Here is a 26,089-nt window from a genome sequence, read left to right on the forward strand (position 1 = left end):
AGGCCACTAACGCCACTCCAACTGCCTAACTAGAAATACAACGGGCTGTCTACATTCCTGAATGTGTACAGAGGACATCGAAGGGGTATCACGTGTATTAGCTTCCCTAACACACAAATAAAATGCTCTCATGCCTAATGCTTTGGGTATCATCCGTTGTGGGAACATTGTGAACAAACTAGGCAAAGCAGCCAGCCTATGTTCGGCGATGTGATGACCGGGAGAGCCCTCCCCTGTTCATATCACTATATCACTATGCATTCCCGCTCCAATTTCCTGTTCTTCTCCTTCGAGTTCTCTTTGTCCTTTCCCTTTGATCGACGATCTTTGGTACGTCCGCGAGGGCTCTTCTCCTTGGCTTCACTTGAGGAAAAAGGCCGTAATTTAGTATCGTCGGCTTCGTCTACCTCGATGGCAGACTCGTCACTCTCACCATCACCATCGAGGGTGAACTTGTCCTTGCTCAGCCGCTGAGAGAAGGTAAAACGAGTAAAACCAGCACTAACCCTTTGCTCCCCAGACTGGCTGTTTGCACGACTCGCCGAACTGCTTTTAGTTACACGAGAGCCACGACGGCCAAAAGGAAACCCCCTGCCAGTTTCTTCATCTGAAATCGCCATAATCTTCGGCGAAGATGCTGGTACCGATCGAGGCGGCGGTACATGTACGGTTTTCATTCCAGAAAAAGTGACACTCGCGCGGCGGCCGTGGTCTTGGAACGGGGGTTCTGAGTTACCATCCGGATTGGTGATTTCAAAGCTAGGACGAGCTGAGCCACCGTTTTCAGTAGAGCTTCTCTCAGCTGCCTCCCCAACAGTCAAATTTATGAGCTTCCGAGAGATATCCATTAGGTCGCCTTCTAAGGTGGCAGTCGAGGCTCCTGATGAACACGTTTTGGCGAGATCAGTCATGGCAGGGTCTTCTCCAATAGGAAGGATTTGATAGAATAAGAGATAGGGCAATTCTCTCTCACTTTTCAAAGCTTTATCTATGTCAATCAGAGTAACCCGCTGGTCTCTAGCAAGGTCATCGAAACGCATCCAGTGCTTTGGCGTATCCACGGGCGGATGGCCGGATACTTCACTGAAGCTTGAAGGTACATTGGGACTGGTACCTCGAACAACAGAGATATAGTGCCCTGAGTCAACCGAGTGTCCGCTGTGACAGACCATTGCTTGCAGGGACAGCTTGAAATTCCCATAAATGGGGGCATTCGCATCCATATTATCGTCCTGGATGAAGTGCGGGAGTCCAATTTCCGTGGGAATATCGACGTAGGTGTTGAGCCGAATGGCGTTTCCATTTGGAAGGAAGGAATACCGCTTCAAAGACATGCCCAGGATGGGTCGTTTAGAAGAAAAATGGGCTGCGACTTGTGCATCGTTCGTGGGCGTATTATCTGTGTACCATGGCAGGAGGCGGAAAAACTGCCATGCAGGCATCATGACTTCTTTTATGTATGTCCCCCGACGAGAAATACTCTTCCCTGAGGTTGGTGTGCTCTGGCCACTTTTGCTTTTTTGGTCATATGGGTCTGGGACGAACCGCTCACGAACGATGCTATCTCGACGACAGATTGGGCGGGAAGACGTAGTCTCCACCGGTTGGCTCGACGGATGAACATCACCAAGCCTCTCGATAGAATGGTCAGATTTCACCGGGGATAGAGTGGGAGTGATGTCGATTTCCTCGACATGACTAACAACTCCCGCTTTTAGCGATTCCATTGAGCGATTGGATGTCAAAGTACTTTGCCTTTCTTTGTACCTCTTCACTTCGATTATATTATTGAAGTAGGCTTCCAAGCAATCTTCAAGTGTGAGAACCGTCCCGTCCGTAGGCGCCGGAGGAAGTGCGACTTCAAGTAAGCGTTCATTGACGAATTTGTGGTCGTCAGATACATCCTCTTTTCCAGGGTGGAAGATGTCCATTTTGAGGGTGAGAAGTGGTAGATCCAGCTTCTCGGTAATGAAGGTAAAGGCCTCTGAAGAGTCCTGTTGCTTGAGCTTGCCTGCGTCTTCCCAGCCACACTCGGCAAGGGCATCCTGCAAGTGTTTCGTCTGAATACGACGTGTTAGCCGGATTTATATAGCGTAAAAGGTATAGACATACGATGTCTGCTTTGATCAATTTTCCAGATCTAAGCAAATTGACCCAAAAGCGAAGCAAAGTCACAAGTTTCTGGCGCGGTTCGTCATCGAACGATGTGTACAGGATAGGCTCGAAGCAGTCCAAACGGGCGAACATGGCAAATAGAAGGGCATCCAAGTAGCAGGTAACACCTCCGCGGTTTTCTGCGCCGAGTAATTTGATGCTCGGGGTGTACTCTCGAACAACGCCTTCAATAGAATCTTTCAGTATGAGAAGTAATTCGAAGGCTTCATCTTTATCTTCCGCAGTAGATCGTAACGCATAAATCACGTTGGATTCTTCTAGTGTCGTTATGCGAAGGTCTCTAATTTTTTTCTCGATGGCTTTGACCTGGATGTAACATCAAGTGTTAGAGAAGTGATGTAGCCGAGGGGCTGTTGGGGGGGATACCTTGTCCTGAAATTCTTGTGTCTCTTCAAGCTTCTTCTGAGCTGAGAAGAACCCTTTGAATATAGGCTGTGAAAGGGGGAGTCCATTCTGCAGTCATTACTTTATTAGCATACACCTTCCATGCGCTTGTGCTTGCTGGGCATGGTCCCCAAACACAGCTAGCATTATGAAGGCAGCGACCAACCTCTGTTCTGCCTTGACGCGATCGATTCCGGCGATCGCGACCTTTTGCTAGAAGACGCTGGAACCCTTCCATTGTGACGGTAGGTAGGCCCTTGGAACGCACCGAGGAGCTAGATAGATCCAGGGCGATCTCAAGATCTAAAGTCGGAGAGCAACATGCGGGGATGAATAATGAAGAGCCTGAGGCAGAATGGAGAAGGAAGTGAAGTCAAGGCTGCAAGATTTCCATAGAATAAACAATGGGTACATCAGGTGATATGCTTCTGATGAGTGCACGGGGCAAAAAATGATCTCGGAGAGGATGCTGACACGACCATGCAAAGTGATTCGAGAGAGTGAGATCAGTGAGATCGCGGGACGATCCAATGAAGCTAGGGACGTGCTGATCACCTCCGCGGGGCAAAAAGCTGGTCGACACCTTGCATTCGACACCTGACCCGCAAGGCCGCAGTACATACCACGTGATCATCGTCGGAGCGCAAACAATTTTCCGCGATGCTTTACAGTAAGAAAAGCTCTTCAAGTCCCATCATATCCGCAACCTCACAAACCAAAAATGGCTGCCAGGGAGCCATCTAGATACCTGGCAAGGGCTGTGCCTAGGGTATTACCGCCATCATCTCGCCCACACGCGTTTCTAGGTCGCCGCAATGCTTCCGACAAGGCCCCCGAGAGACGTTTGTCCAGCGAACTGAACGAGCTAGAGTCCGAATCCTCGCTGGCCACACGCGTCGATGAGAAGATGGCCAAGTCATTTGACCCAGCCGCCCGGGCCAAAGCACGCAAGACCCAACTCCCACGCGGTCGGTACGTGACTACTCAGCATTTACTCCGTATAGTCGTGTGACTTGGAGAAACTTCCCCAGCCAGTTAAAATACCTAACACTCTACTCTTAGATACCAATTCCGCTCACCAAAATACTATCGGGGCCCTCTCCACCCTAATCAACCACCGCCTCCCTCAGACCCATCCTCTCGTCTCTACGTCCCAGGTCCCTTCTCTCTCCCCCGTGCCAAGCAGACGTATGACTCGACCATAGCCTCGGACATCCTGACCCTGTGCTACGTGCACAACCCCCCAGGCTTCAAGCCACCTCCCAAGGCTCCCCGTCTGCGCGAGTGGGATGACTCCTCACCGTACCACAAGAACCGTCCCCTCCGTGGCCCTCGCGGCGGTGACGTCTTGCGCTTACTTCGTAAGCCCATTGCCTTCAATAACATCCCGGAGATCAAGCGTATCACAATCCACAGCTACGTGAAGGACGCCGCAGGAGGCAATTCGTCATGGCTGCACGTCGCCGGTATGGCTGTTCAGGCCATCTCCAACGTGCGCGTCGAGACCTTCCGAAGCAAGGCCAGTGTTTCCGGCTGGGGTCTTGTCCCTGGCCGTGACGCCGTTGCGGTCAAGGCTGAGCTACAGGGCGAGACTATGTACCATTTTCTGAGCAAGCTGGTTGATGTGGTTCTCCCCCGTATCAAGGACTGGCCTGGTGTCAAGGGAAGCAGTGGTGACAGCAGCGGTAACATTACCTTCGGTCTGGACCCGGAGTATGTTGCTTTGTTCCCTGAAATTGAGGTGAACTATGATATGTAAGTTTTTCAGCCGCTGATGAAATTGTCGATTTCGGTCGTTACGGTTCTAACCCAACCCAGGTACCCTCCCAAGATGATCCCCGGTTGCCATATTACTCTTCACACCAGCGCCACTGCGGACAAGGACGCTCGTCTCTTGCTGAGCGCCACGGGTATTCCTTTTTACGGAAAGATTGTGCATTAAACTGCCAATTGTGGCGAATTGGGGTTGACAATGCTGCCATCCCCCTTGCCGGAAGACGTGTTTGTTCCTATATAACTTGTAACTTTAGAGCCTTTGCTGGCCACTGTGATTCACCCCGACTTTGTATTATTTCATTTACATCATCTCCATAACAAGCGGAATCGACTTTTGGAATCAAAGATCACGATCAAGATCAATAGACGAAAAAATGTTACGATGAACTGCTCAATAATTCATATCTTTAAAGATAAGAGCCAGCACAGCTGCCCTGTTTACTAATAGTCCAAACCACACCCGAGAAGGCAACAAAGTTATCAAGACACCATTTCATACCCTACCATGCATATATCGTTGTACAAGAGAGAAGGTAAAGCCCAGCGTTTCTCAGCATCACATATTTGGCATAGCCAAGAACTTGCACTTAAGCAGTTCCTCCGCCGTCGGTCGTTTCTCATGGTCAATCTGGAAGGTCATATCGAGGAACTCCTTAGCCTCGGGACTGACATGTTCGGGTGCAGGTGGGCGCGCCTGGTTGCTGCCAATCGCAAAGATAGCTTGCAGCTGACTCGAATCGGGGAAAGGGTGGGCACCACTGAACATCTCCACGACCAGACAGCCCAGACTCCAGATATCAGCTTTCTTTGTGTGAGCGGTCTGCCGCACAACCTCGGGAGCCATCCAGTAAACACTGCCCTGTAGCGATGGTCTGGCGAGACCGCCGCCGGTGCCAGCAGAACCGCTTGCGCGGGCCCCGAGGAGGTGGGTTGCTTCGACACGCTTGGAGATACCGAAATCGGAGATCTTCACGCCACCCTTGTTGTCGACGAGGATGTTGGCACCCTTGATGTCGCGGTGGATAATGCCCTCGCTGTGCAGGTAGGCCAGACCAGCCAAGATCTGACGCACGAAGTTCTTGACGAGTGGTTCTTGGAATGTGTTGTACTGTTTGAGCATGGTAGCGATCGAGCCTCCAGGGACGTACTCCAAGAAAATGTTGAGGTGTTGGTCGTCTGCGGCAGTTCCGAGGTACTGCACAATGTTTGGATGGTGCATGCCTTGTAAGAGCTCGATCTCGTGCTTCAGGGCAGTCACCATGCTGTTTTTGCGCTGGTCGAATTCCGTGCCCTTGGTGGCAGAGGGAATCTCGACCTGCTTTACGGCCATCAGCTCTCCAGTGATGGCATGCAGGGCTAGGAACACACTGCCGAAGGAACCCTCGCCGATCAGGGATCCCTTCATCCAATTCTTCGGCGCAAAATTGTTACCGGCTAAGAAATCTTCCAAGCCGGGATCATCTTCGTCCTCTTCGTAGAGTTCGTCTTCGGCCACTGCCATGCTTGCTCGATCGTTGAAAAGCTCTGATTCACCGTCTGTAGCTGCAACGCTCATAGTATCATCCAGCATGCTCTGACGTGAGGTATTGGGGTCATCTGAACTACTTTCGATTGACATAAATGACTTTCGGCTCGGAGTTGTCGGGGACTCCTCTTGCAATGGCTGGAGAGAGCTTGATGCAATTGAGTCACGGTATGAAGCTTGAGGCAAGTTGAACCTGGAGATAGATTGTGGTCGCGGAGCCTGCGCAGCCTGTATTCCTCCCGCATGCTGAAGCCAGGCATCGGCGATATTGGGCATTGGAGGGATAGGGGGAATGGAGGGCAAAGGAGGCATTGGAGGCGCATCCTTCATGCTCGAGGCAACACTGAAGTTGCTGACAACACTGAGACGGCTAGCAGCACGACTGAGGCGCTGGGATCGGCGCATCGTCTTCGCAATATCATCCCGATCATGACTCGGGAAGAAAGAGGGGAGCTCATGGATAATCATCTCACTAGGAGGTCGCTGGCCGAAGAAGGAGCGCAACTTGGACACGTGGTTCCGCTCGGCGGTGTATGGTGAGTCTGGGTCTCCGCTGTTGGAAGGCGTCGTGCGGTGGCGTGCACCGACGGGCGAAACTGGCTGCTTCGTGTTGATAACCTGCCATGATTCCCCCGTAAGCTGCTGGATCTTGTTCTTCTGGCGGGGATTCGATTTGTCCAAAGCGATACGATGCGTGACTGAACTTTCATCAACAGCAAGTTGAGATGCCCGCCGAAGTTCATCGCCATCGGGTTCGCCGGCGTGGATTTTTCGTAAGATTAAACGGCCTCGTTCGGATCTATTGACTCCTTCGCAGATTTCCATAAGCTCGGCTTCTGTAAGTCTCCTCACATTTGACATGTCAGGATCTAAGCCATCGAGAACATAGAAGCAGTAATTCCTATACTGGTGCTCTGGAAGCTGTAACTTTTTGAGTACACCGACCATCACCTCGTCTGGAGTTTTGCAATGCCGGATGTCCAGAACCTTTGTCTGCCCACCTGTATAAATGACACGGATAACTGGTGAATTTTGGGGAAGAGGACCCATTGTCAGACCATCGAGACTGGGATTTCGAGGGTGGCTATTGGTGCTACGCCCAAGGTAATCCTTCCGCAATGCCTCTGCTGGTGGGGATGTGGGCTGTGATGATTTTCCGCCGTGGACGTTGTTCAAATTGGGGAAGCCGGAGAATCGTGAGGGTTCGATGTTTCCCATTGCTGCCTCCATGGAAGCCAATCTGCTCTTTTCATACAGTTAGGTGTGGGGAAAAAATTGTATGTGTTTACCGAAATACATACCATATTCTTTTGTCTCGGATTGACCATGGTTTTATTTCGGAGTTGCTTGATCGCGACGAAGATGCGTACTCGGTCACCAACCTTTTTGATGCCCATCTCCTGCAGGATCTTTTGATCACAGTCGATCAGATTGTCTCCATTGAACCCATTCTCTGCTTTGCATTAATATCATCGAATTCTCTTAAAACTCGAAAAAAGCTCACCTCGAAAGAGCGACTCGTACTGCCCACACTTGATACTATGTAGCCAGGCGGCAACTTTATCTTCATCCCACATCCTATAAGACAGTTTGGATGAGAAATGACCTTGCCATAATATAGTGAAGCGACTCACCGAACAGACGTCCCGTCTTCTTGGCCATCGGAAAGCTCTGACTTGGTGGGGCTTAAGAAGCCAGATCCGTCCACCTTCGTAGCTGTCATGGGTCGCGGTGTGTTCGCATAATAGGCCGACGAGGGTGTTTGGGCCGACGATCCCGTTGTCGCATACTGAGGCTTCGAAGCCAGCATCGCGGGGTGTTTATCTTCGTTATTCGGATGGTACCTCGTGTGCCGTCGCGCCCCTCACTCTGCAGGCAAAGGCTTTTTATGCGCTGATTATATTAAGGAGCCGTGGAAAGGTATCAAGGCCGGCGAAACATAGTCCTGGACTTTAATGATATGGTCAGCTTTTCGATGCGAATGAGACCTGACAAAACAGAGGGCTATGAGATCAGATGGCCACTCCTTGACGTGGAAGGCGGCATTTTAACAATGAAGCCACCCGGTAAAGAGAGGACTAACCTTGCTTGCACGCTGAATACAATGAAGCCTTGATCGCGCGCCCAGGCTGGATTGGAATGAGGAGCGAAATGGCTGGAAGGCCTGGGGTTTTTGGGGTGAGATCGGGCGGAACCACTATTAGCGCAGTTCTGGATCGGGCGTTTATCGAAGACGGATACTCCACCGAGGACCAGCACAATAGGGTATACAAACAGAATCCAGAGGAGTGAAGGGAACACAGACCGTGCATCCGGTGTATCCGTGTCAAGGGGCTTTTCCGAGCCTCGCACGCGTTTTGAAAAGTCCTCAGGAAGGTACCACTAGCGAGCGGTCATGTCTCACCACCCCCTTGCTCCTCCTTATCGTGAGCTTAATCTACGCAACTATACACCGGGCCCCCTTCTTTCTTAAATTGAGAGTTTCAGTAATAGAGCAAGGCCGTGGCTAGAGCTATTGGGCCACTTTCCCATCTAGCTGAACTATTGAGACTTTTGAGTAAGTCTGGTTTCTTATGTGCTGTCCACCAGCGGCGAGAAGCGGGTTTTAGTGAAACGGCGGCTCTGAGCCCTGAAACGAGGCTATCCGAGTCGAGCCGGTCTCTGCTAATGAATGCGTCGGCTCCCAATTTAAGGGTGGCAGAATACGGAGTACCAGTATATTAGAAAGTAGACCCCGCTTATTTGGAATCTGCATGATGGCTTAATCGGCTCGAATTGACCTTCATTGTTGGTGCAATCCAATTATCGAAACAATCGTGGGTACGTTGGCGTCCGCTGTTCACTGCTGCCAAGAACGCGGTCCCTGCCGAACACTGATCATAAGGGAATGCATCTTCGAACAGATGGTATAGATAAATACTGAGACGAGACTTGGGACCTAAAACGGAACTCCTAGAAGTAGCTAGTTAGCCCGATGTGAGACCTGGAGGACGCGTACTTGACAAACTAAGGTATCTGCTGGTAGTACTAGTAGTCGCCTCCAGCTCAAGCTGGCCACGTCACGGTGGATGCGATGTGTGAAAGACTTGAGTCATTCAGATTTGCAATTGTTGTCTCGGCTTACTCTCGATATGGTGGTACTAGTGGAAAAAGGCCAATACACAACGACGCGCTGCTGTTTGGGCCTAGATAGAGCCAGAGAGACTAGCCCGCTAGAATAAAGTATAGAGGTTTGCTAGTAATAGTAGCTAAACTTGCGTTGATCATCATGTCGATTCGCCATCTGCTAGTGGATGCTTCAACCTTATGTAGTATCCTCCTAGGGTTGCTTTCAAGTCCTCATTGCTGCTTCCTAAGCTTGTACTTCAAAACACTGTAGGGCCCATCCTTGGACGTTCGAAAAGCTCAGCCAGCGGCTCTCTGTTTCTAATCACTGATAGCCGGAATGAGCATACATCGATAGTCAGAGTGATTTAATGAGCTTGAAATCAAGCTTCAAAAACAGTTTCGAGAATAGGATTGTGGATGCTACAGTGGAAAATATACGAATGCCCGAAGTTCGCCCATGACGGACAACATCTCATGGAGAATATCGAATCAGATATCGTGGGCACCGTCTTCTTCCCCTCAAACCATCCCATGGAATAGAAAAGGAGGGGAGAAAGTCCGAAAGCCACTCTACTTCCCAGTAAAGTCATAAAGTCCGGCTTTGTTGGGCCTCTCCGCACTGGTGGGGACGATCGTGCATATGCTCGTTCTGGGGCCCGTCTTTGGGCTCAACCAGGCCTTTCATGCAGGACTGCTTTGTGCTTCTTCCCATCTCCAACTCTGCTGCGAATCAATGGCAGTCGATGACTTTCGACTGACTGGAGAATCGCAGCATCGAGCCCACGTGACGGGTAAACCCCCTCACCCGGAAGCGTAAAACCCCCACAGTTCAATTTTCCCCGCTTAGTTTCCCTGAGGGCCACAAATTCTTCCCCTCTCTTAGCCCCATTCAGCTGGAACCCCAACTCCCCCTCAAATATGGATGACGATAAAGCGGCCAAACTCAAGAAGAAGGCCACCGCTCACCGAAAGTCTCTCGAATGCGAGTACTGCAGTAGAACCTTCGCTCGCTTGGAGCATCTCCAACGCCATCTCCGCACCCGTTGAGTAACCCCGACTCGTGTCTAATGGCCCCTACTAATGTAGGACAACAGATACAAAGGAGAAGCCCTTTTCGTGTGACATCTGCTCCAAGTCTTTCGCCCGAAGGTAATTGCTGAATCGTTGAAGTGCCGCCTGCTGCAATTGTTCCTCCCGAACGATCGCTAACATCATGTAACCGCAGTGACCTTTTAGTGCGACATGAACGTTTGGTCCACCCCGCCGAGAGCGCTGCCAGTCGCGAAAACCGCACCCATAATGGCAACGACAACAGTCAGCATGGAATTCCACTCCAGTCGACGATAATTCAGCCTTCCCATCATGAGTCGCGCATGCTTGAGTTAGCCGATGCGATCCCCGTCCACACTCAAGTTCCTCCGCCGGCTCCCGAGGTACAGGTCCAACCACCGTCAATTGTCGACACCCCGCATTTCAATCCGTCCTGGGGATATGATCTGAATTTATTGTCTCATGCAGCGAGCCATGTTGCCCTAGAAGGTCAACAAGAGAGTCTCGAATCGATTCGGAAGGCGCCCCATTCCATCGGCACACCTTCCCAATCACTTCCTGCACCAGAGAGAGCAATCACCGACAACTATGGTGTGGAGCCCTCGTTCTTGGATCTAACAGACTTGGGTGACCCAGTTCAAGATTTCACGGTCTTCTTAGAAAGTGTAGGCCTTTCGTCGGATTGGGATTCTGGGGTATTTTCGTCCGTAGAGGATCCGATGTTACCGCCGGGCATGCCGGCCATGGAAACTAAACCTCAAATAAGAGACACGCCTGTATCCGCAAGATTAGGGGGGGATCTTCTGGGTGATCCACGTGGCGCGCCAGATGAACCGCCATCGTTTTCCAATTTCGGGTCTCGGCTACCCTCTCTGCAACCCGAGTCGCATGAGATCGAGGATCGCATTGGGTTATCTGATGAAGGTACGCGACCAGCGTGGGACATCACTAACACCGATCGACAAATATTCGTTTCGAAATTGGAGGAATTCTCTTTTGTTCTCCCAAAGGGATTCGTTCCGCCGTCGCGACATGCCCTGTCTCGTTTCTTTGCCGGTTATATTAATGGCTTGAACGAGCATCTGCCTTTTGTCCACGTTCCTACATTATCTATAGCCAGATGTTCCCCAGAGCTTACTCTGGCAACTGCGGCTGCTGGATCTCACTATCGCTTTGAAAATGGCCGAGGAATCGAGCTGTTTCATGCCGCAAAGGCTGTCTTATTGGAACGCCTCCGCCGAAGAGACAGCCGCCAAGTGGCTCAACCTTCATGGAATCATATCTCTCCTCCATCAGCAGGGCAACACAATTCCCGAAGTTCTTCCATGATATCTGCTGGTAGCCCCTTTCAATCACACCATATGCCCAATCCTCCAGTTAATCCATCTATTTACACACCAGATGACTCAGATGCTCACATGGAGGTCATTCAGACTTTCTTACTTTTGACCGTGTTTGCCTCCTGGGAGAGACACCCGGAGCTATTGCGGGAAATTCTCTCACTACAAAGCACTTTGGCAAGACTCGTGCGAGAACATGGCTTGACTGAAGTGCCCCAAAACCCAGAGCACATGACATGGGAAGAATGGGTTCGCCGAGAGGGGAACCGGAGAATCAAGATGATTGTTTACTGTTTCTTCAATCTTCATTCAATCATGTACAACATCCCGCCGTTAATTCTCAACGGAGAGCTGAAATTGAACATGCCCTGCTCTCATGATCTCTGGAAAGCAAGCAACGCTGCCCAATGGCGACGAATATATCGCAATCGTCAAGGATTCGACGTGTCTTTCCAAGAAGCCTTTGCTCGACTATTCCTGAAATCCTCTACCTCTCTCCCGTCCGCCCCAATCTCTCCGCTTGGAAATTACATCTTAATCCACGCCATCATCCAGCAGATATTCTTCGCTAGGCAACTATGCCTGTCAGCGCCCAATTTACAGGGTACTAGTTTGCGACAAGAAGACCTTAATGCTCTAGACAACTCGCTGAGTGCCTGGAAAGCGTTGTGGAAACGCACCCCCGAATCCAGTATCGATCCTCAGAACCCAGCAGGCCCTATCGCATTCACGTCGACTGCCCTATTAGGTCTTGCGTATATCCGTCTGCACGTCGACTTGGGCCCTTGTCGGCATCTCATAACCCAGGACCCAACGCAGATCGCAGGGGCACTGGCCGAATCACCGCCTATCGTCCGTAGCCCGCGGCTGATCATGGCTTTACTGCATTCAGCGCACGCTCTCTCGATCCCGGTACGTCTAGGAATCGATTTCGTGGCCCGCACCCATTCTTTCTTCTGGAGTATCCAGCACTCGCTTTGCAGTTTGGAGTGTGCATTCCTGCTCAGTCGCTGGTTACTTGCTATACCTGCAACGCAGCCAGAGCAGCGCCTGTCAGATCATGAGCGAAAGCTCTTATTATGGATCAAGAGCATGATGGATGAGACCGAAATGGCTGTTGATCCACCCGGAGCACCCGATATGGATTTCATAGCGAATCCATTCAAGGTGCGTCAGCTCAGTGTGGCTATCGTCCGTGTATGGGCTAGGACGTTCAAAGGCAACACAAGCTGGGCCATTGTGGATCTGGTCGGGTCAAGCTTGGACGCCTATGCAGACCTCCTGGAAGGTTGATTGCTTTTCAGGGCTGTTCGCATTATACCCGTTTCTTATTCCTTTTATATCTCGTTTTCTTTTCTTGTTGGTGAAAATTCATATTGGAAAATGGATCCAGGTTCTATGGTTGGAAGGGGGTTTTGGAAACGCAATATTGCAGCCTTGCAACTTCACTGAGGGCCTTGACTGAGTGATGATCTTTCTTGTTAGGAGCCTTGTTCGCACTTACTTTCTACGGTGCTGGTTTTGAGCGGAGTTCTGCATATGCTGGGTGGGATTATTTTGAAGGAGATCTAAGACCTCAAGGCCTTTTAGTATATATTATGACTCGTCACTTGTGATTGCTGTCTATACCCGATGCTGCGTTCACCGAGATGTTCGAGTTTCGGTTGATACCCTAGCATCTGTTCAATGAATTGAAACGATTGAAACAGTCTTTGCAGAATTGCAATTCCTGGTCCTCATAAAAGAATCCTCGATTACGAGGATCTCAATTGCCAACTTCAACCGGAGAAATCGTCCAAGTGCACAGTTACAGGATACATGGCCGACCTCGGGAAGGCTGTATATCTGACATTTAATTACTCTTTGAGATACTATCTAGTCGATCTTGCTCTAGTTCTATCTACTCCCCATGTGCTAACTTTCTTAGAACTGCCACTATCGAAAGTCACCAAGACCCTACACTATTTTTCACCTACCGTATATTATTATGAATACCGTAATACTACCACCCCTAATGAGATCTATGCTGTACATTGCCTTTTCTTACCAACTGGCAACCAATGGCTCTAACAAGGTACCAGGCCTTGAAGAGGTCTGATCTCAAGAAGCAGGTTTTGGAGAAGAAGTATAAGGGCATGAAGTCAAGGGATCGGGCAAGGGCGCTGGAGAGACGGCGCAAGAAGATTGCGTCCAACGCTCCAGAACTTGCTTCTTGACATCAGACCTGCAACTTGACGCGGGCATAAAGCCTTGTAGTCCTTAATGCCCTTCAATAGATATTCTAGTATCGCTGATCGTTACGGTGTCCTTTCATAATCTCATGAAGGCCTTGGAGGCGCTTTTATCTTGTTCCTTGTGACACTAGCAGGCACGAATCGGAGAGCCGACATAGATTTCTCTAGGCCGTCTATATCCATATCGTCTGGGTCATCTTTATTTGTCTGTGGCATGGGACTTTGACCCATTGCCAGGGGGAAAGAGTGTTGAGACACCGAGATTCGCCGCCGTGCTCCTCCATCTTGAATTGATGATATAGAAGCAGCAGAGATACGACGGCGGCGTTTATCACTATCCATTGATCTGAGTAAGGAAGTCTGCTTATCAATTCCATCATTAACGATATAAAAGTTGTATGACTAAAGAGTCAGTAATTTCATTAGTCAAGGGCTTGAAGATTAGTTCATACCCGAGGAAACAGGTGCCTGTCGATCAGGTGCAGCCTTCGTTTCTGAGGCGTCGAGCATTTCTTCTCACATGTCTCGACAAAACAGCTATACTGATATATATGTAAGCGTGATTGAATTCACTAGATTATGTAGTCGTCATAGCGTCTGGGTACTTACGGTCTTCTCTCCACGCTCTTTTAGTGCTGCCACAAGAGGGTCGTGGTTTTCTTCGATATGTAAATTGAGAAAATGGCCCGTGGGGAAGTTCCTGCCACACTGGGAACAGCGATTGACATGGACCTGGAGATAATGGACCTCGTAGGCGTCGTAAGACGCAAACGAAAGTAATTCATGAGGTGGAAGGGAGCATTGCATCACCGGTGAGACCGGCAGGTTATCCCGTAGGATCTTGGTCCGGTCTGGGGGTGGAGTCGTGAGCTCGGAAGAGGACCTTGATCGCTGGTCAGACTCAGGAAGGGTAGCTGAGTTGCTCCGAAAACGTTTAGACATGTTGCGGTTGTTGGGCGCTCGTCGTGATGTGATCGATCCACTTGGCGGGGGTTCGTGCAGTAGGGCACCAAGGGAAGAGGGTGAAACTACCCACCAATCAAACATGGGGGGGTATGTGGATATGCCGACATGAAGTTCATGGAGGGAAAGAGGCAAGAAACATTGTGTAGCCGGATATAAACCTGTACACCTTCCAGTTGAGGAAGCCACAAGGGAACAGAAAGAAGGCGCAGCTGAGTATGTAATTTTGTGCTTTTATGAAAGGCCCCACCCACATCCACCAATAGACGCCGTCCCAGGGGCGAGATTCCGCGCTTTACTCCATTTTCTTGATATCGATTCCCTCCTCCACCACGCACTTACCACCGGACTGATGGCTTGCCCGTCTTCGCTCGACCTCTCGCTTGCTGTCTGCTAATCAGGGCGAGCTCGGGTCTACGGGCTCATCCCCATGATGGCGGCCTCGTTCCAGGATGCCTGGCAGTGAGTTCATTCAAAGGAACACACGAGACTGATCTAATGCCCCTCGCAGGAGAGCGCTGAATATCGAACGCGAACTCACGCGCTGCCTCAACGATAAGGAACCAACCTTCGCAGAGATCTCGCACTTCTTGAATGAGTTTGTCTCCCCATATTCCGTGCGCCGAAGGCTGGCGCTAACCTTGACTTTCTTCCGACAATAGGTATCGGTCCGTATGCCAAAGTGCTATCCTCCTCGATTTTGATGCCGCCCGGGAAACTGACGTGGAGGGCCGATTATGGGATGCCCATTTGAAGCTCAACATTCGGTTTCGCAAGCAGCTTTCTCGCGTGAGTCCCGTTCGCTCCCGGGAACGTCTGTGTCCCGGTGACTGACCTGTTGGAATTGCGATAGTACCGCGAAGAAAATGCGAAAAGAAAACCGGTCGAGAAACGAAAGCTAGAACGGCACTATCTGGATTTTATCAAAACGAGCCAACGCTTTTACCGCGGCTATATCCAGCACCTATCGTCCCACTTTGGAGGGATTGTGGAACTGGAGAAAGTCGCGCGCAAATTCAGCTTCGAGAGTGAGTGCCGATCGACTATTCGATAATTCCGGATTTGGCGATGAAAACTGACTTATATTTTTTTTTTCTCAAGATCTGGCCGCGCAGCCCTCCACGACTCCATCACCGGATCTACGCAAGCGAATTCTCCTATCATGCCACTCAACTCTGATCCGACTGGGCGATCTCTCCCGTTACCGCGAAACAGAGCTAGTCATCAAAGATCGCAATTGGGGGCCTGCTATTGGATACTATGATTTGGCGGCTGTGATATACCCGGCGTCTGGTGCATCGCATAATCAACAAGCGGTTATCGCCCTTGCTGATGGGAACCATTTCCGGGCTACGTACCACCTCTATCGCGCTTTATCTGCGCAGGAGCCCCATCCCTCAGCCAAGGGAAACTTGGAAATTGAATTTCGCAAAGTCATGAGCGCATGGGCCAAACGGGAGCTGATTCGTCCCGAAGATGCTGGGATCCCTGGGAGAGCTCTGGCTCCGTGGTTTGTCTACCTCCACGCGCAATGTTACAAGGGCAATGATTTCCCCGAGCACGATGAGCTGGAAAGTGAGGTCATGAGTCAACTTGCCGTTGATATCAGAGAAAGATCTCTGGAAGGCATGCTCACAAAGTTTTGCCTCGTCAATGTCGCTGCGGAAGCCTTCGCTCGAGTCCGTTCAGCCAAGGAGTCGGTCTCCAATGCATGCGTCTTCTTCCAGCGTATCAATGTCAAAACCTTCTTCACCCTGCTGCAAATCCTTTTGGTTGAACTGGAGCGCTTCGCCGGAGAGGATCCGAATAACAAAGACGCCAACGGGTATCCGGACAAGGTGACGGTCGTCGCTCGTCGAATTCTGCCTGCTCTTCGTCATTACAGCTCCTGGCTGCTGACTACCAGCGGCCTGTTAGTTGCAGAGAAAGAAGAGAAAGACTCGGCTCTCGCTATTCAAATTCAGGAATTCTGGAAGATATACGCGGGTACTTTGACGCTTCTAGCCTCGACTTTCGATATTTTGCATCTTCCGGAAGTCGATTATCTTCTTGAAGAAGACGAGGAAAGTTTGGGATTTGCACCTCTTGATCAAGAGGCAACCGTTCGGCGATACTTCTCTTCTGACGAGAAGCTGAAGCCTCGCATGGATGATCCTGAGGTGGAACGGAATCACCCAAACATGGAGATGCTCTATCGAATCCGCGAGTTTGTGATTGATGGCCTTGATCTGGTCGTCAGCAACAAGATTCCCGTTGTACTTGTGGATGATGAAGACAAAAAGATATTCATCTATCAAGAGGACGGGCTGCCGACTCAGATCTTCTCCAGTCCTCATATCCGACAGGACACGCTCTCAGTCGCAAATATCGGAAGGGAAGACTTCCCGCCAGTGAGCCAAGAACCGGCTTCGACTGGTGAAAATTGCAGTGTCTTTGATGGCTCCCAGTCTGCATCTGCGTCCATGTCCGCAAATATGAATCGCATTGTGGAAGGTGTTGAGCGGCTGGTCGAATCGGATACATACGAAAATCCACCCAGCATCCCCGACCAATTCGCGTTCCTGAATGACACCGGCGATATACCCACACCTTCTGCCCAGATTCGGCGGAGCCCTCAGGATTATTCCTACCCTGAAGAGAGCATCAACCCGCGTAGTACTCCCGTGGCTCCCCCTGGGCTGGGACCGCCCTCCATGGCCGCGGCAGAATCATTGCGCATGACGCTTTCCCAATCATACAGCCCAATGCCAACTCTGCCCAGCATCCCCAACATCCCCAACATCCCCAACATCTGGAATACCTCTTCGCCTAATCCATTGAGGGATATTACCTCACCCAGAACCCCACCCGGTCTGGGTCCCAAGCCTCCATTGCCCTCCACGAGCGGTGTCAATCTGCGTGGGCCTGATCTATCTCCATCCCAAGGACAGATTCCTAACGAGCCCATACGGCATAGCTTGATGGGCCAGACTCCTCTCGCGAACTCGTTTGATCCAAATGTCACCCCTCCCCCTTGGATGTACTCTTCGAACTCGTCTGCCATGCAGCCTCCACCTGCTCACTCATGGGATCGTGATCAGCTCAATCGATTTAGTTACACTTCTCACGAGGCCTCTGGCCAACCGATGTCGAGTGCTGTGCCAAACCAAACATGGGCCAACGATGCTTTCATTGCAAGCAGCGTGGCATCGGGTGTGGCAAAGCACCCCCCTGGACTTGGACCTCGCAAGGCTTCTCACCTTGGCGCAATTGGACAGACGCCCCCTTGTGGACAAGGCGGTTGATATTCCTTCCACTGGCTTGGGTTTGCACGTATGATCTGCATAATGTGGGGTTCCATACGTCCGGTCCTTTATTTGCTGAACGGGATTCTGTGATAGCCCCCCCCCGAGAACCCGGCTTCTCTCCGCTTTCAGGATTTGGCGAGCTATCTCGCCCTGGGCAATGATCTTGTCAATTCTGTATCCTGGAAGAGCCCTGGCGGTTTCCTTGGTTCGTCCAGCCTCAGATACTTGCCTCAAGGCATCATTTGTATCTTGTATAGAATTTGAACCTCAGATCCTCTTGCCTGGATGGGGAGTTCCCATGAGAATAAAGATAGCAGATAGACTTGAGTCTACTCTCGTCGTCTCACCCCCGATCGCTTTGAACATCCCCCCTTTCCCCCTGTGGCATACCTCTCCTCGTTCTTGCCCTGTCGTGTGGCGGTCATAGGCGGGTACGCACGCTCCACTTCAACCGCAGAAAAAGGAGGTGGACTATGTAGAAGCCTTGGCTCTGCCCGTATGGGCGTCTACATTGTTTTTGTCTTTCTTGTGCTTTCATTCATTCCCCCTTTGAATTTCCTGCGTTTTCATGCGAAATGAACTTTGTCTATGATCAAAATGCCCTGAAAATCCCCAGTCGTATGGATTTCTTTCCCAGATGTTTAGGTGAAGGACCGGTTGAGATCATTTCTTTACTAGAAGACTTGATCATTATGTGCTGGATTCCGGCATGCAGATGATATGGAAATTCCATTCTCTACGCCCTGGTTTATTCGCAGTGCCCGGCTGTCTGGATTCGAAATGATCGACCAGCCTGAACTAGACCTAGCCTTTGAAAAATTGTCGGCATACTACCAGTCGAACGTACTTAAGTAAACACAACCTGAATCGTCCTTGCCCAGAGGCACTGAAGCCTCCCCTGTCCAAGACTTGAACTGAGGCCAATTAGGAACTAGGTAACAGAGTCGACATGTATAGATCAATGGTCGTGATTATGCCTACGCACATTTGGAACTACTTTAGAGATATATATAACCTTCCAGACTGGACAGAAGCCATAATGAGTCGACCGTGTTCGGATGAGGCAGTGCTCATCGGGTTTTCAAGAATGACTTGTTTAGATTTCTGACGCTCATCCTCCGACACCCCCCTATCTTTTCAGTTTGCCGCTGGATGGCAGAATAGAGCTGCGAAGTACTAGAGGCTAGATGTGCATCAAGAGGGGGTCATCATGCGGTCACCATGCAAGGTGATGAAGCATGTAAATGCTCCATTCAGGTATTTTTAACCGCGGCGCTCAGGTAGATTCAAGCACTTCTGAACGCTCCGCCTCATGCGCCTCTGCCAAGCCTGGCTTAGTATCTTAAGCCTCAAGCAGCCACTCGGTTTCTCCAGCATTGACCTTGAAGCTGTTTCGCTTAAGCAACTGGTTGCTGAACTTTGAATGTTCTGTGAGTCATGTACTAGTCATATTCCTGAATGGATATAAACCGCGCTGCTGCCTGGGGCTATCACATCTCCCGCAACACAACAGCCCATAATCTGCGCAGAGCCGCCCGGGCGTTCACCTTGATTTTGAGTCAGCCCTTCAAATAAGCAAATCAGTCTCTCCCTTCTCAGTGACCAAGACTATTCTCGCTCCCCGTCGAAACCTAAGCAAAAAACTGGAACTCTCGTCAAAGGAACGCCAAATTTCGAAATGGTAAACTTGCAACTAGATACCAGCAACCCGGTCTACTTCTGGAAGCCAGCAGAAGAAAACGGGCATTTCGGACAGTGGTGGCCTTCCTCGTTCTCGTGGGAACACGAGGGGCAGACATTCACATATGCAAATGCAGAACAGTACATAGGCCCCAATTTTCTTTCCTGGTCTTCATGTTCCCTCGAACTAAACTGACGGCTTGGAAAGATACATGATGCATCGCAAAGCACTACTTTTCGCTGGGCCCGACCATCCCATCACCGAGGAGTTGCGCACGGGGTGGAAAACCCATCCGAGGACTCTTCGCAGCCTAGGCCGGAAGATTCCCAACTTCACGGACGAGGGATGGGAGGAACATCGGTTCGCGATTGTTGTTGAGGCCAGCTATCTCAAATTCTCACAGAATGAGGACCTGAGGCAGAAGATCCTGGCAACGGGGAAGCGGGAACTGGTCGAAGCCAGTCCCAGAGACCGCATATGGGGCGTGGGGTTTGCGGCCAAGGATGCCGGTGCCCAAAGACACAGGTGGGGATTGAATCTTCTAGGGAAAGCGCTCATGGAGGCTAGGGATAGACTAGCCAGGGAGATCTCGGGTGAGAATTGAAGATGATCAGCAGCGATGCTGGCTTATTCCATTTCCACTTATGTACAAGTTGAATTGCCATGCTTGGGGATGATAACGAAAGGATGACACCTGCTAAGCAAGCAGACTTCTATAATGCCCTCAAGCAGACCAAGATTGCGCATTTCACCGCCACGAATTCTGAATAACTTCGGAACTCTTTATTTTCCTTGCGAAACGCATGCTATTCAGCTGTTAGCTGCACGAGAACATCAAAAAACACACTCCATTACCTGGGAGGGCAGCAGAGGATCTTTTGAAAGATCGCATTGATTATCGTGCTGATATACTGAGTATGAGTTGTAAGCGAGATAAATGACCAGGTCGAGTACCCCACGGCAGTGAACTGATATGGATGCAGCTTTTTGAACTTTTTGTGGGCCAGCCACCATTTGATCCTTTCTTGCTAACGCCTCCCATTCTCATCAAGCAGATGTGCGAGGCGGCAAGAGAAGACCTACCTAAAAGATGGCAAGAGGCTCTGGATAAGACGAAAGAAGGGTCAAGAGACGAAGATATACAGGAATGTCTGGAAGTGTACTTCGGAGGCCCGCACAACCCTGACCTGACAAGAGATGCTACATCAGGGCTAGGACTAATCGCTGGGAAGCTATTGTATCTTGAGCCATCAGCAAGAGCAGCAGTGGGACAAATCCTGGAGGACCCTTCGTTTCAAGAGCAAACAGTTTGAGAAACTTGGTTGATCATGTCAAGCTATATTGAACTACTCCTCAATTGAGCCCGTACCTAGAATTCTGCGAATTTGTCGATCTTGAATTTGAGCGTACATGCCGAAAGTGGCCTTCCACGCTTTCTTCCTTCGCACCAACAATGTTTATACCGATGTAGGCAAGATATCGAACCCTTGATCTGGATCCGCAAAGTATCTTCGATTGCGTTTGAAAGAAGCTTTTAGCCCAGCAGAGCGTTCCCCAGTCGGATTCAAGTTTTGGAATATGATGTTTCTGAGACTAGTCTGTCGTCGCACATCTGCGAGACCTCTTCCAAACGATAAATAGAAGCATCATCCATGATTCAAGCGGACTTAGGGCCCGGTTACTTTCCACAGTGCTGAAGTAGCTGGGCTAAAAAAATTCTTCAGCTATAATAGCGTCTGTTGTACTGCGGAACGGAGGTAAAGCACCGCCCTAAATGTACACTGGTGGAACGTCGCCCGCCCAGTGACGACCAGCCCCAACCCCAACTCTCTTATCACATTCCAGACTCATTGACATGAAGCAGGTGATATCATGGAGGCCTGATAGATTATGTAGATACAGTTTTCGCAAACCAGCTCTTCGGTCTTTAGCACATGAAGCGGAAGCACAAGCCCTTGCTGCCCACTGTGAGCATGTTCAGGGTAAGGTTTCTGCTTTCAAAGCCAGAGAATCCCCCTATCTGAAACCAACGAAACAATCTTAGCCCACGCGGAGGATTTACTAGGAGAGGAACCTACAAGTTAACTCCTTGGCCTGCAGTCATTACCTAATACACTTCGCTGACGCCCGGGCGCGACCCCGAGCGCGTTAGGACGTAAAGTCCGTTCCCGGTCATGCCCTACCTCCGTGCTACTTCTTTCTCGCGATGAAGCTATGGCTAAACGTCTGTTTGGAGCACCTCCCCATACTCTCTCTTCACGCACATTCATCCCCTGGATAGAACTGATACTTGCTCGTCCTGTTTCGACATTCCAGAAATCGCTTGAGCCTTGTGATTTATTCGAGTACACGTCTGGACGATGGATGTACGTTGCAGGCTTAGACAAGCCACCCATGTTCAACTGCTCTGCTGATATGATGACAGCTATAATGAGAATCTGAGGCATCGCGAGAGAAGACGAGTTTTCAACATCTCTGAACTTAAGCGCCTTGCTGCCCTAGCTGTTCAGCAGAAAGCAGCGGATGTGATCGAATTCAAGAAACTCGCCGAAGGAGGCTTCAATCGAAGTTTCCTGATCACCATGAGAGATGGCTCGCAACTTGTTGCGCGGATTCCGTATCCAGCTACCGAGCCCAAATTCCTATTGGTCGCGAGTGAAGTCGCAACTTTGGATTTTCTTCGTCTTCATGGGATCCCAGTACCGAAGGTTTTTGACTACTCTGCCGTTGCGGATAATAGTGCGGGTACAGAGTACATCTTCATGGAGTATGTGCAAGGAAAAAACTTAGCGGATGTGTGGTATACCTTGTCTGAACGGGAAAGAAGAGAATTAGTCGCAAATATCGTGCAGCTAGAGTCTCGTTTATTCAGCTTGCGGTTTCCTGCAAGTGGGAGTCTCTATTACTGCAATTATCTGCCAGATAAGTACTCCCGTGTCACTGTTCCAAGCCCAGGATCCTCCCATCGCTTCTGTGTCGGTCCTGATACTTCGCTGCGGTCGTGGTATGGCAAAAGACTTAACTTGTCGGTTGAGCGTGGACCTTGTAAGCGAACTTCTGGAAGATGAACGAGACATTGAAATGCTTGGGTAACTAACCCTCTGAAGACCGAGATCTTTTAGCAGTTCTTACTGCCGGTGCCAAAAAAGAGATTGCCTACCTGGAGCAATTCGGGCGCCCTCTCCAGCCATTCCAGCGTCTTCGCCGAGAGGTATACAACTACCAGCCTCAGTCGCACCAGGAACATGCTGCAGCTCTAGAGAAATATCTTCAGATTGCACCTTACCTTATACCACAGGATTGTCGGGCCCTTCATCGCCCAGCCATACGGCATCCCGATCTTCAACCTAACAACATATTCATCACTGATGATCTGAAAGTCAAGGGATTAATTGATTGGCAGCACAGTACGGTTCTGCCATTATTTTTGCAGTGCGGTATTCCAGAGAGTCTACAGAATTATGGCGACGAGATCTCGGAGTCGCTGCAATTACCAACTTTGCCGACCGATTTCGATGAACTCGAAGAAATAGAGCAATTCCAGCAAGCGGAACTCCTGCGCAGGCGTCAGATACACTACTTTTATGTCAAACTGACAGCAGAAAGGAATCCCGAGCATTACGAGGCCCTGACCCTCCAATTCAGTACCTTAAGACAGCGGCTTTTCCATCATGCAAGTGATCCTTGGGAGGGCGACAATACGACGTTGACAGCCGACTTGATTACATTGTCTAAGAAGTGGGCAGGCTTTGCTCAAGATGCGAGAAAGCCTTGTCCAATTTCTTTTTCAGACGACGAGGCGATGGAATATCTACGGCTAGAACGCGCACAGTCAGAAGCAGACGAGCAATTCCAGGCTTGTCGGGAAGCGATTGGGGTTGGCCATGAGGGCTGGGTTTCCCTAGAAAACTACGATGAGGCAAAAAAAAGCGAAAGAAAGCTGAAAGCAGACGCTCTCGATGCTGCCGAAACAGAAGAGGAAAAAGCAAGAATCCAAGAAAACTGGATTTTCGATGACTTTTGCGAGGAAGAATACTTGTGAAATCTCCGGCTGGGTCGCTGTTTATGTGGATCAAGGGGGATTTTTGCATTCTCCTTATGCGTATTATTCGGCGCGATGTCGAATATCGGAAGCTCCAAATGGCTGGATGAGAAGCAGCAGCTGGTGAGATCAAGTACGCAAACCCGACTTGTCAGGAGGGTAGGGAACTCTTATTCTAGTAGACATGGTTGTATGACTCAGAGTTGTCCTACCATATTTGGAAATGACATATAAGCCGTTTTAGGCCTGAGATACTCCTATTTATAGATAAGCCTAATTCTAGCCGCCAAGGACGCTAAACGCTCGTTGACAAAATTAGCAACCCATTCTTGACGTCATTCAATTGTAGGACTCGATTAAAACACTGGGGGCTAATTTTGGCTCGAGTGAGTGTCAGTGATAAAGCGAACAAGTCCACGCATCCGATACTGGAGGTCCGAAGCATTCCAAGAAAGCTACTCACGGTGCCTTTGGCTGTTCAGTAACTTCTAGAATGCAACGTACTTTTAAACAAAAGCTATTTTTCTGGCTAGTCTTTCAGCTTCTTTTGCCTCTGTCATTTGAGGTAAAGCAAGACATGCCTCCTATCGTTGACACCTACGCCCATCATCATCTTTCTGCATGTCCAGGTGATCCCGCAGAATTGACACACAACCTGAGCCGACTGTTCGAACTCGGAAGTCACCAACATACAGAAGAGCATTCGAGAGTTTCTACTAGCAGTTGTAAAGATCCGGGGATTATTGAGGTCTAATGCCAATAGACTTACTTTTCTCGCAACAACCATGAGGTTCTTACAGTCAAATGATTTACCGTTCCGTCGGCAAGATGTTTTCAAATCTTTACAGATGAGTCCATGATCTACAACGGGTCTCCTTCCTAAGCAATATACGGAAATTTTGTCGTGCAGGACTGAGTGCCTGTTCTCTCATTTCTTAACGTCATGTCAGCGACCTAGAGCTAGCTATGAAATAGTCACGTTGAAAAAGAAAATTGGGTATAGAGGGTTGAATCATCCACAGTTTTGGCGATGCACGTTCAGTCTTTCAAAGAAGACATGCATCAATCTTCCACGTAGGAAGTGATCGTGTTGAAAATTATATCATTTCTATTTTTTGGTCGTCATTCAGGAGCGAGAGTAGGTCTGCTTGGGTAGGGGTAACTAGAGAATGATCAGTTAGCATTACAGGAATGTATTTCTACCGTTCTTCTACCCGTCTTGGTAGGAACTTACGAAGGTCCAAGCTCCTGGATGCTCCTGCTGGCGAGCCACTGGCCCTTGTCAATGGAGTCCTCCAGGGAGTCGCCAGAGACGAGACCGGCAAGGAAACCACCGGCGAAGGCATCACTACAGATGATGGAGTAAGCAATTTGGTTTTGAACCTAGAGATCAAAGCAATGACTACTTACCCAGCACCATTGGTGTCGGTGATGGCATCCTTGGAGATCTCACGGACAGGGAATTGCTTCACCACAACGCCGCTGTCCTTGTCGGCAATGGCAACGATGGTGGGCTCAGTACCCTGGGTGATGATGGCAACACGAGAACGCTGGGTGTTCTTCTTAGGGAGAAGAGCGAGCTTCTTGGCGATCTCAACGATGTCCTCGGTGCCCCACTCATGGCTCTGAGCGTAGGCAATAGCCTCAGTCTCGTTACCAATGACGTAGTCAGTGAGGGGAGAATACTGTCCAGCTGCTCCTTGAAGAACTGAGGGATGAAAGGAGCAGAGAGGGAGAGCACGAAAGGCTTGTTCTTGGCAGCGGCCTCCTCGCCCAGGGCGTTAATAGCAGGAACGCAGACAGTCAAGTGGAATCCACCGACGAAGAAAAACTTGGCCTTCTCAACAAGGTCCCAGATGTGGGGCTGCTTCAGGTGTTCAAGCTTGTAGTTGTTGGCGGCAGCCAGGTGGGTGCAGAGACTACGGTTGTGTCCAGTAATGACAACGCCACACTTGCCAGTGGGCTCGGTCTCATCAACAAGGTACTCTGTCTTGACACCGGCCTGCTCACAGGTAGATTTGAGGATATCGGCGTACTTGTCCTTGCCAACGCAACCAATGTAGACAACGGAGTTGTCGGGAAGCATGTACTAGAGAGAGGTCAATTCCTGGTGATAGCAACGGAAATATCCAACGAACTTACCTGAGCACCACGGGCAGAGTTCTGGGCAGCACCACCGGGAATCAGCTTCGCGTCACGGCCCATGAGCTCCTCATAGAGACCCATGTGCTTCTCCTCGGCAAGAATGGCATCATTGTCCTTCAGCCCGTACTTCTCTAGCAGAGCAGCATCACTGTGATAAAAACTGTCAGCCATTGTGGCCTTTCCAACTCTTCATGTTCGAGAATCGCCATACCCACGAGCCTGAATATCTAGAAACAGATAAATAAGATCAGCAATCTATCCAGTATATCCTTATCAATCGATCGAGCGGCCTTACCGAGAAGAGGGTTCTCCAGGAGCAAAAGAGGGTAACCTTGAGTAGCAGCCATTGTGAATAATCGACTATAAGACGAGAGAAGAA

The 26,089-nt window shown here is 50.0% G+C and overlaps 10 protein-coding genes across 10 annotated transcripts; 5 read left to right on the forward strand and 5 right to left on the reverse strand.

The window, feature by feature from the left end:
• Positions 1–245: 245 nt before the first annotated feature.
• On the reverse strand, positions 246–2,797 carry N7468_008138 (ubiquitin C-terminal hydrolase family protein; the record flags this gene model as incomplete). Its single annotated transcript, XM_058477434.1, has 4 exons — positions 246–2,060; positions 2,113–2,481; positions 2,542–2,628; positions 2,726–2,797. The coding sequence occupies 4 exons, from the start codon at positions 2,795–2,797 to the stop codon at positions 246–248; spliced, it is 2,343 nt and encodes a 780-aa protein (XP_058327779.1).
• Positions 2,798–3,280: 483 nt separating this feature from the next.
• Positions 3,281–4,501, forward strand: N7468_008139 (mitochondrial 54S ribosomal protein uL5m; the record flags this gene model as incomplete). The annotated part of the gene is made up of 3 exons (XM_058477435.1): positions 3,281–3,531; positions 3,622–4,314; positions 4,378–4,501. 3 exons carry the CDS (start codon positions 3,281–3,283, stop codon positions 4,499–4,501), a joined length of 1,068 nt encoding a protein of 355 aa, XP_058327780.1.
• A 390-nt stretch (positions 4,502–4,891) lies between these two features.
• On the reverse strand, positions 4,892–7,670 carry N7468_008140 (STE11 family mitogen-activated protein kinase kinase kinase; the record flags this gene model as incomplete). The annotated part of the gene is made up of 4 exons (XM_058477436.1): positions 4,892–7,105; positions 7,162–7,313; positions 7,365–7,438; positions 7,495–7,670. The coding sequence occupies 4 exons, from the start codon at positions 7,668–7,670 to the stop codon at positions 4,892–4,894; spliced, it is 2,616 nt and encodes an 871-aa protein (XP_058327781.1).
• A 2,216-nt stretch (positions 7,671–9,886) lies between these two features.
• Positions 9,887–12,651, forward strand: N7468_008141 (uncharacterized protein; the record flags this gene model as incomplete). The annotated part of the gene is made up of 3 exons (XM_058477437.1): positions 9,887–10,010; positions 10,063–10,117; positions 10,194–12,651. The coding sequence occupies 3 exons, from the start codon at positions 9,887–9,889 to the stop codon at positions 12,649–12,651; spliced, it is 2,637 nt and encodes an 878-aa protein (XP_058327782.1).
• A 1,025-nt stretch (positions 12,652–13,676) lies between these two features.
• N7468_008142 (Zinc finger C2H2) lies at positions 13,677–14,534 on the reverse strand (the record flags this gene model as incomplete). The annotated part of the gene is made up of 3 exons (XM_058477438.1): positions 13,677–13,994; positions 14,045–14,134; positions 14,202–14,534. The coding sequence occupies 3 exons, from the start codon at positions 14,532–14,534 to the stop codon at positions 13,677–13,679; spliced, it is 741 nt and encodes a 246-aa protein (XP_058327783.1).
• Positions 14,535–14,988: 454 nt separating this feature from the next.
• N7468_008143 (uncharacterized protein) lies at positions 14,989–17,839 on the forward strand (the record flags this gene model as incomplete). Its single annotated transcript, XM_058477439.1, has 5 exons — positions 14,989–15,017; positions 15,067–15,153; positions 15,218–15,344; positions 15,409–15,583; positions 15,657–17,839. 5 exons carry the CDS (start codon positions 14,989–14,991, stop codon positions 17,837–17,839), a joined length of 2,601 nt encoding a protein of 866 aa, XP_058327784.1.
• A 1,681-nt stretch (positions 17,840–19,520) lies between these two features.
• On the forward strand, positions 19,521–20,294 carry N7468_008144 (NADAR family protein; the record flags this gene model as incomplete). The annotated part of the gene is made up of 3 exons (XM_058477440.1): positions 19,521–19,663; positions 19,731–20,116; positions 20,233–20,294. The coding sequence occupies 3 exons, from the start codon at positions 19,521–19,523 to the stop codon at positions 20,292–20,294; spliced, it is 591 nt and encodes a 196-aa protein (XP_058327785.1).
• An 822-nt stretch (positions 20,295–21,116) lies between these two features.
• On the reverse strand, positions 21,117–21,380 carry N7468_008145 (uncharacterized protein; the record flags this gene model as incomplete). Its single annotated transcript, XM_058477441.1, has 2 exons — positions 21,117–21,230; positions 21,306–21,380. The coding sequence occupies 2 exons, from the start codon at positions 21,378–21,380 to the stop codon at positions 21,117–21,119; spliced, it is 189 nt and encodes a 62-aa protein (XP_058327786.1).
• Positions 21,381–21,761: 381 nt separating this feature from the next.
• N7468_008146 (uncharacterized protein) lies at positions 21,762–23,565 on the forward strand (the record flags this gene model as incomplete). The annotated part of the gene is made up of 3 exons (XM_058477442.1): positions 21,762–21,889; positions 21,949–22,568; positions 22,631–23,565. Coding segments are annotated over 3 exons (1,683 nt in total), but the record flags the coding sequence as incomplete, so codon positions are not given.
• Positions 23,566–24,687: 1,122 nt separating this feature from the next.
• Positions 24,688–26,057, reverse strand: N7468_008147 (adenosine kinase; the record flags this gene model as incomplete). Its single annotated transcript, XM_058477443.1, has 7 exons — positions 24,688–24,727; positions 24,800–24,913; positions 24,976–25,190; positions 25,223–25,654; positions 25,708–25,858; positions 25,922–25,937; positions 26,006–26,057. 7 exons carry the CDS (start codon positions 26,055–26,057, stop codon positions 24,688–24,690), a joined length of 1,020 nt encoding a protein of 339 aa, XP_058327788.1.
• Between the last annotated feature and the right edge of the window lie 32 nt (positions 26,058–26,089).

Source organism: Penicillium chermesinum, assembly GCF_028974085.1.
Source record: "Penicillium chermesinum strain IBT 19713 chromosome Unknown utg000006l:1.0-2335141.0:1.0-2336784.0, whole genome shotgun sequence".
Lineage (NCBI taxonomy): Eukaryota > Fungi > Ascomycota > Eurotiomycetes > Eurotiales > Aspergillaceae > Penicillium > Penicillium chermesinum.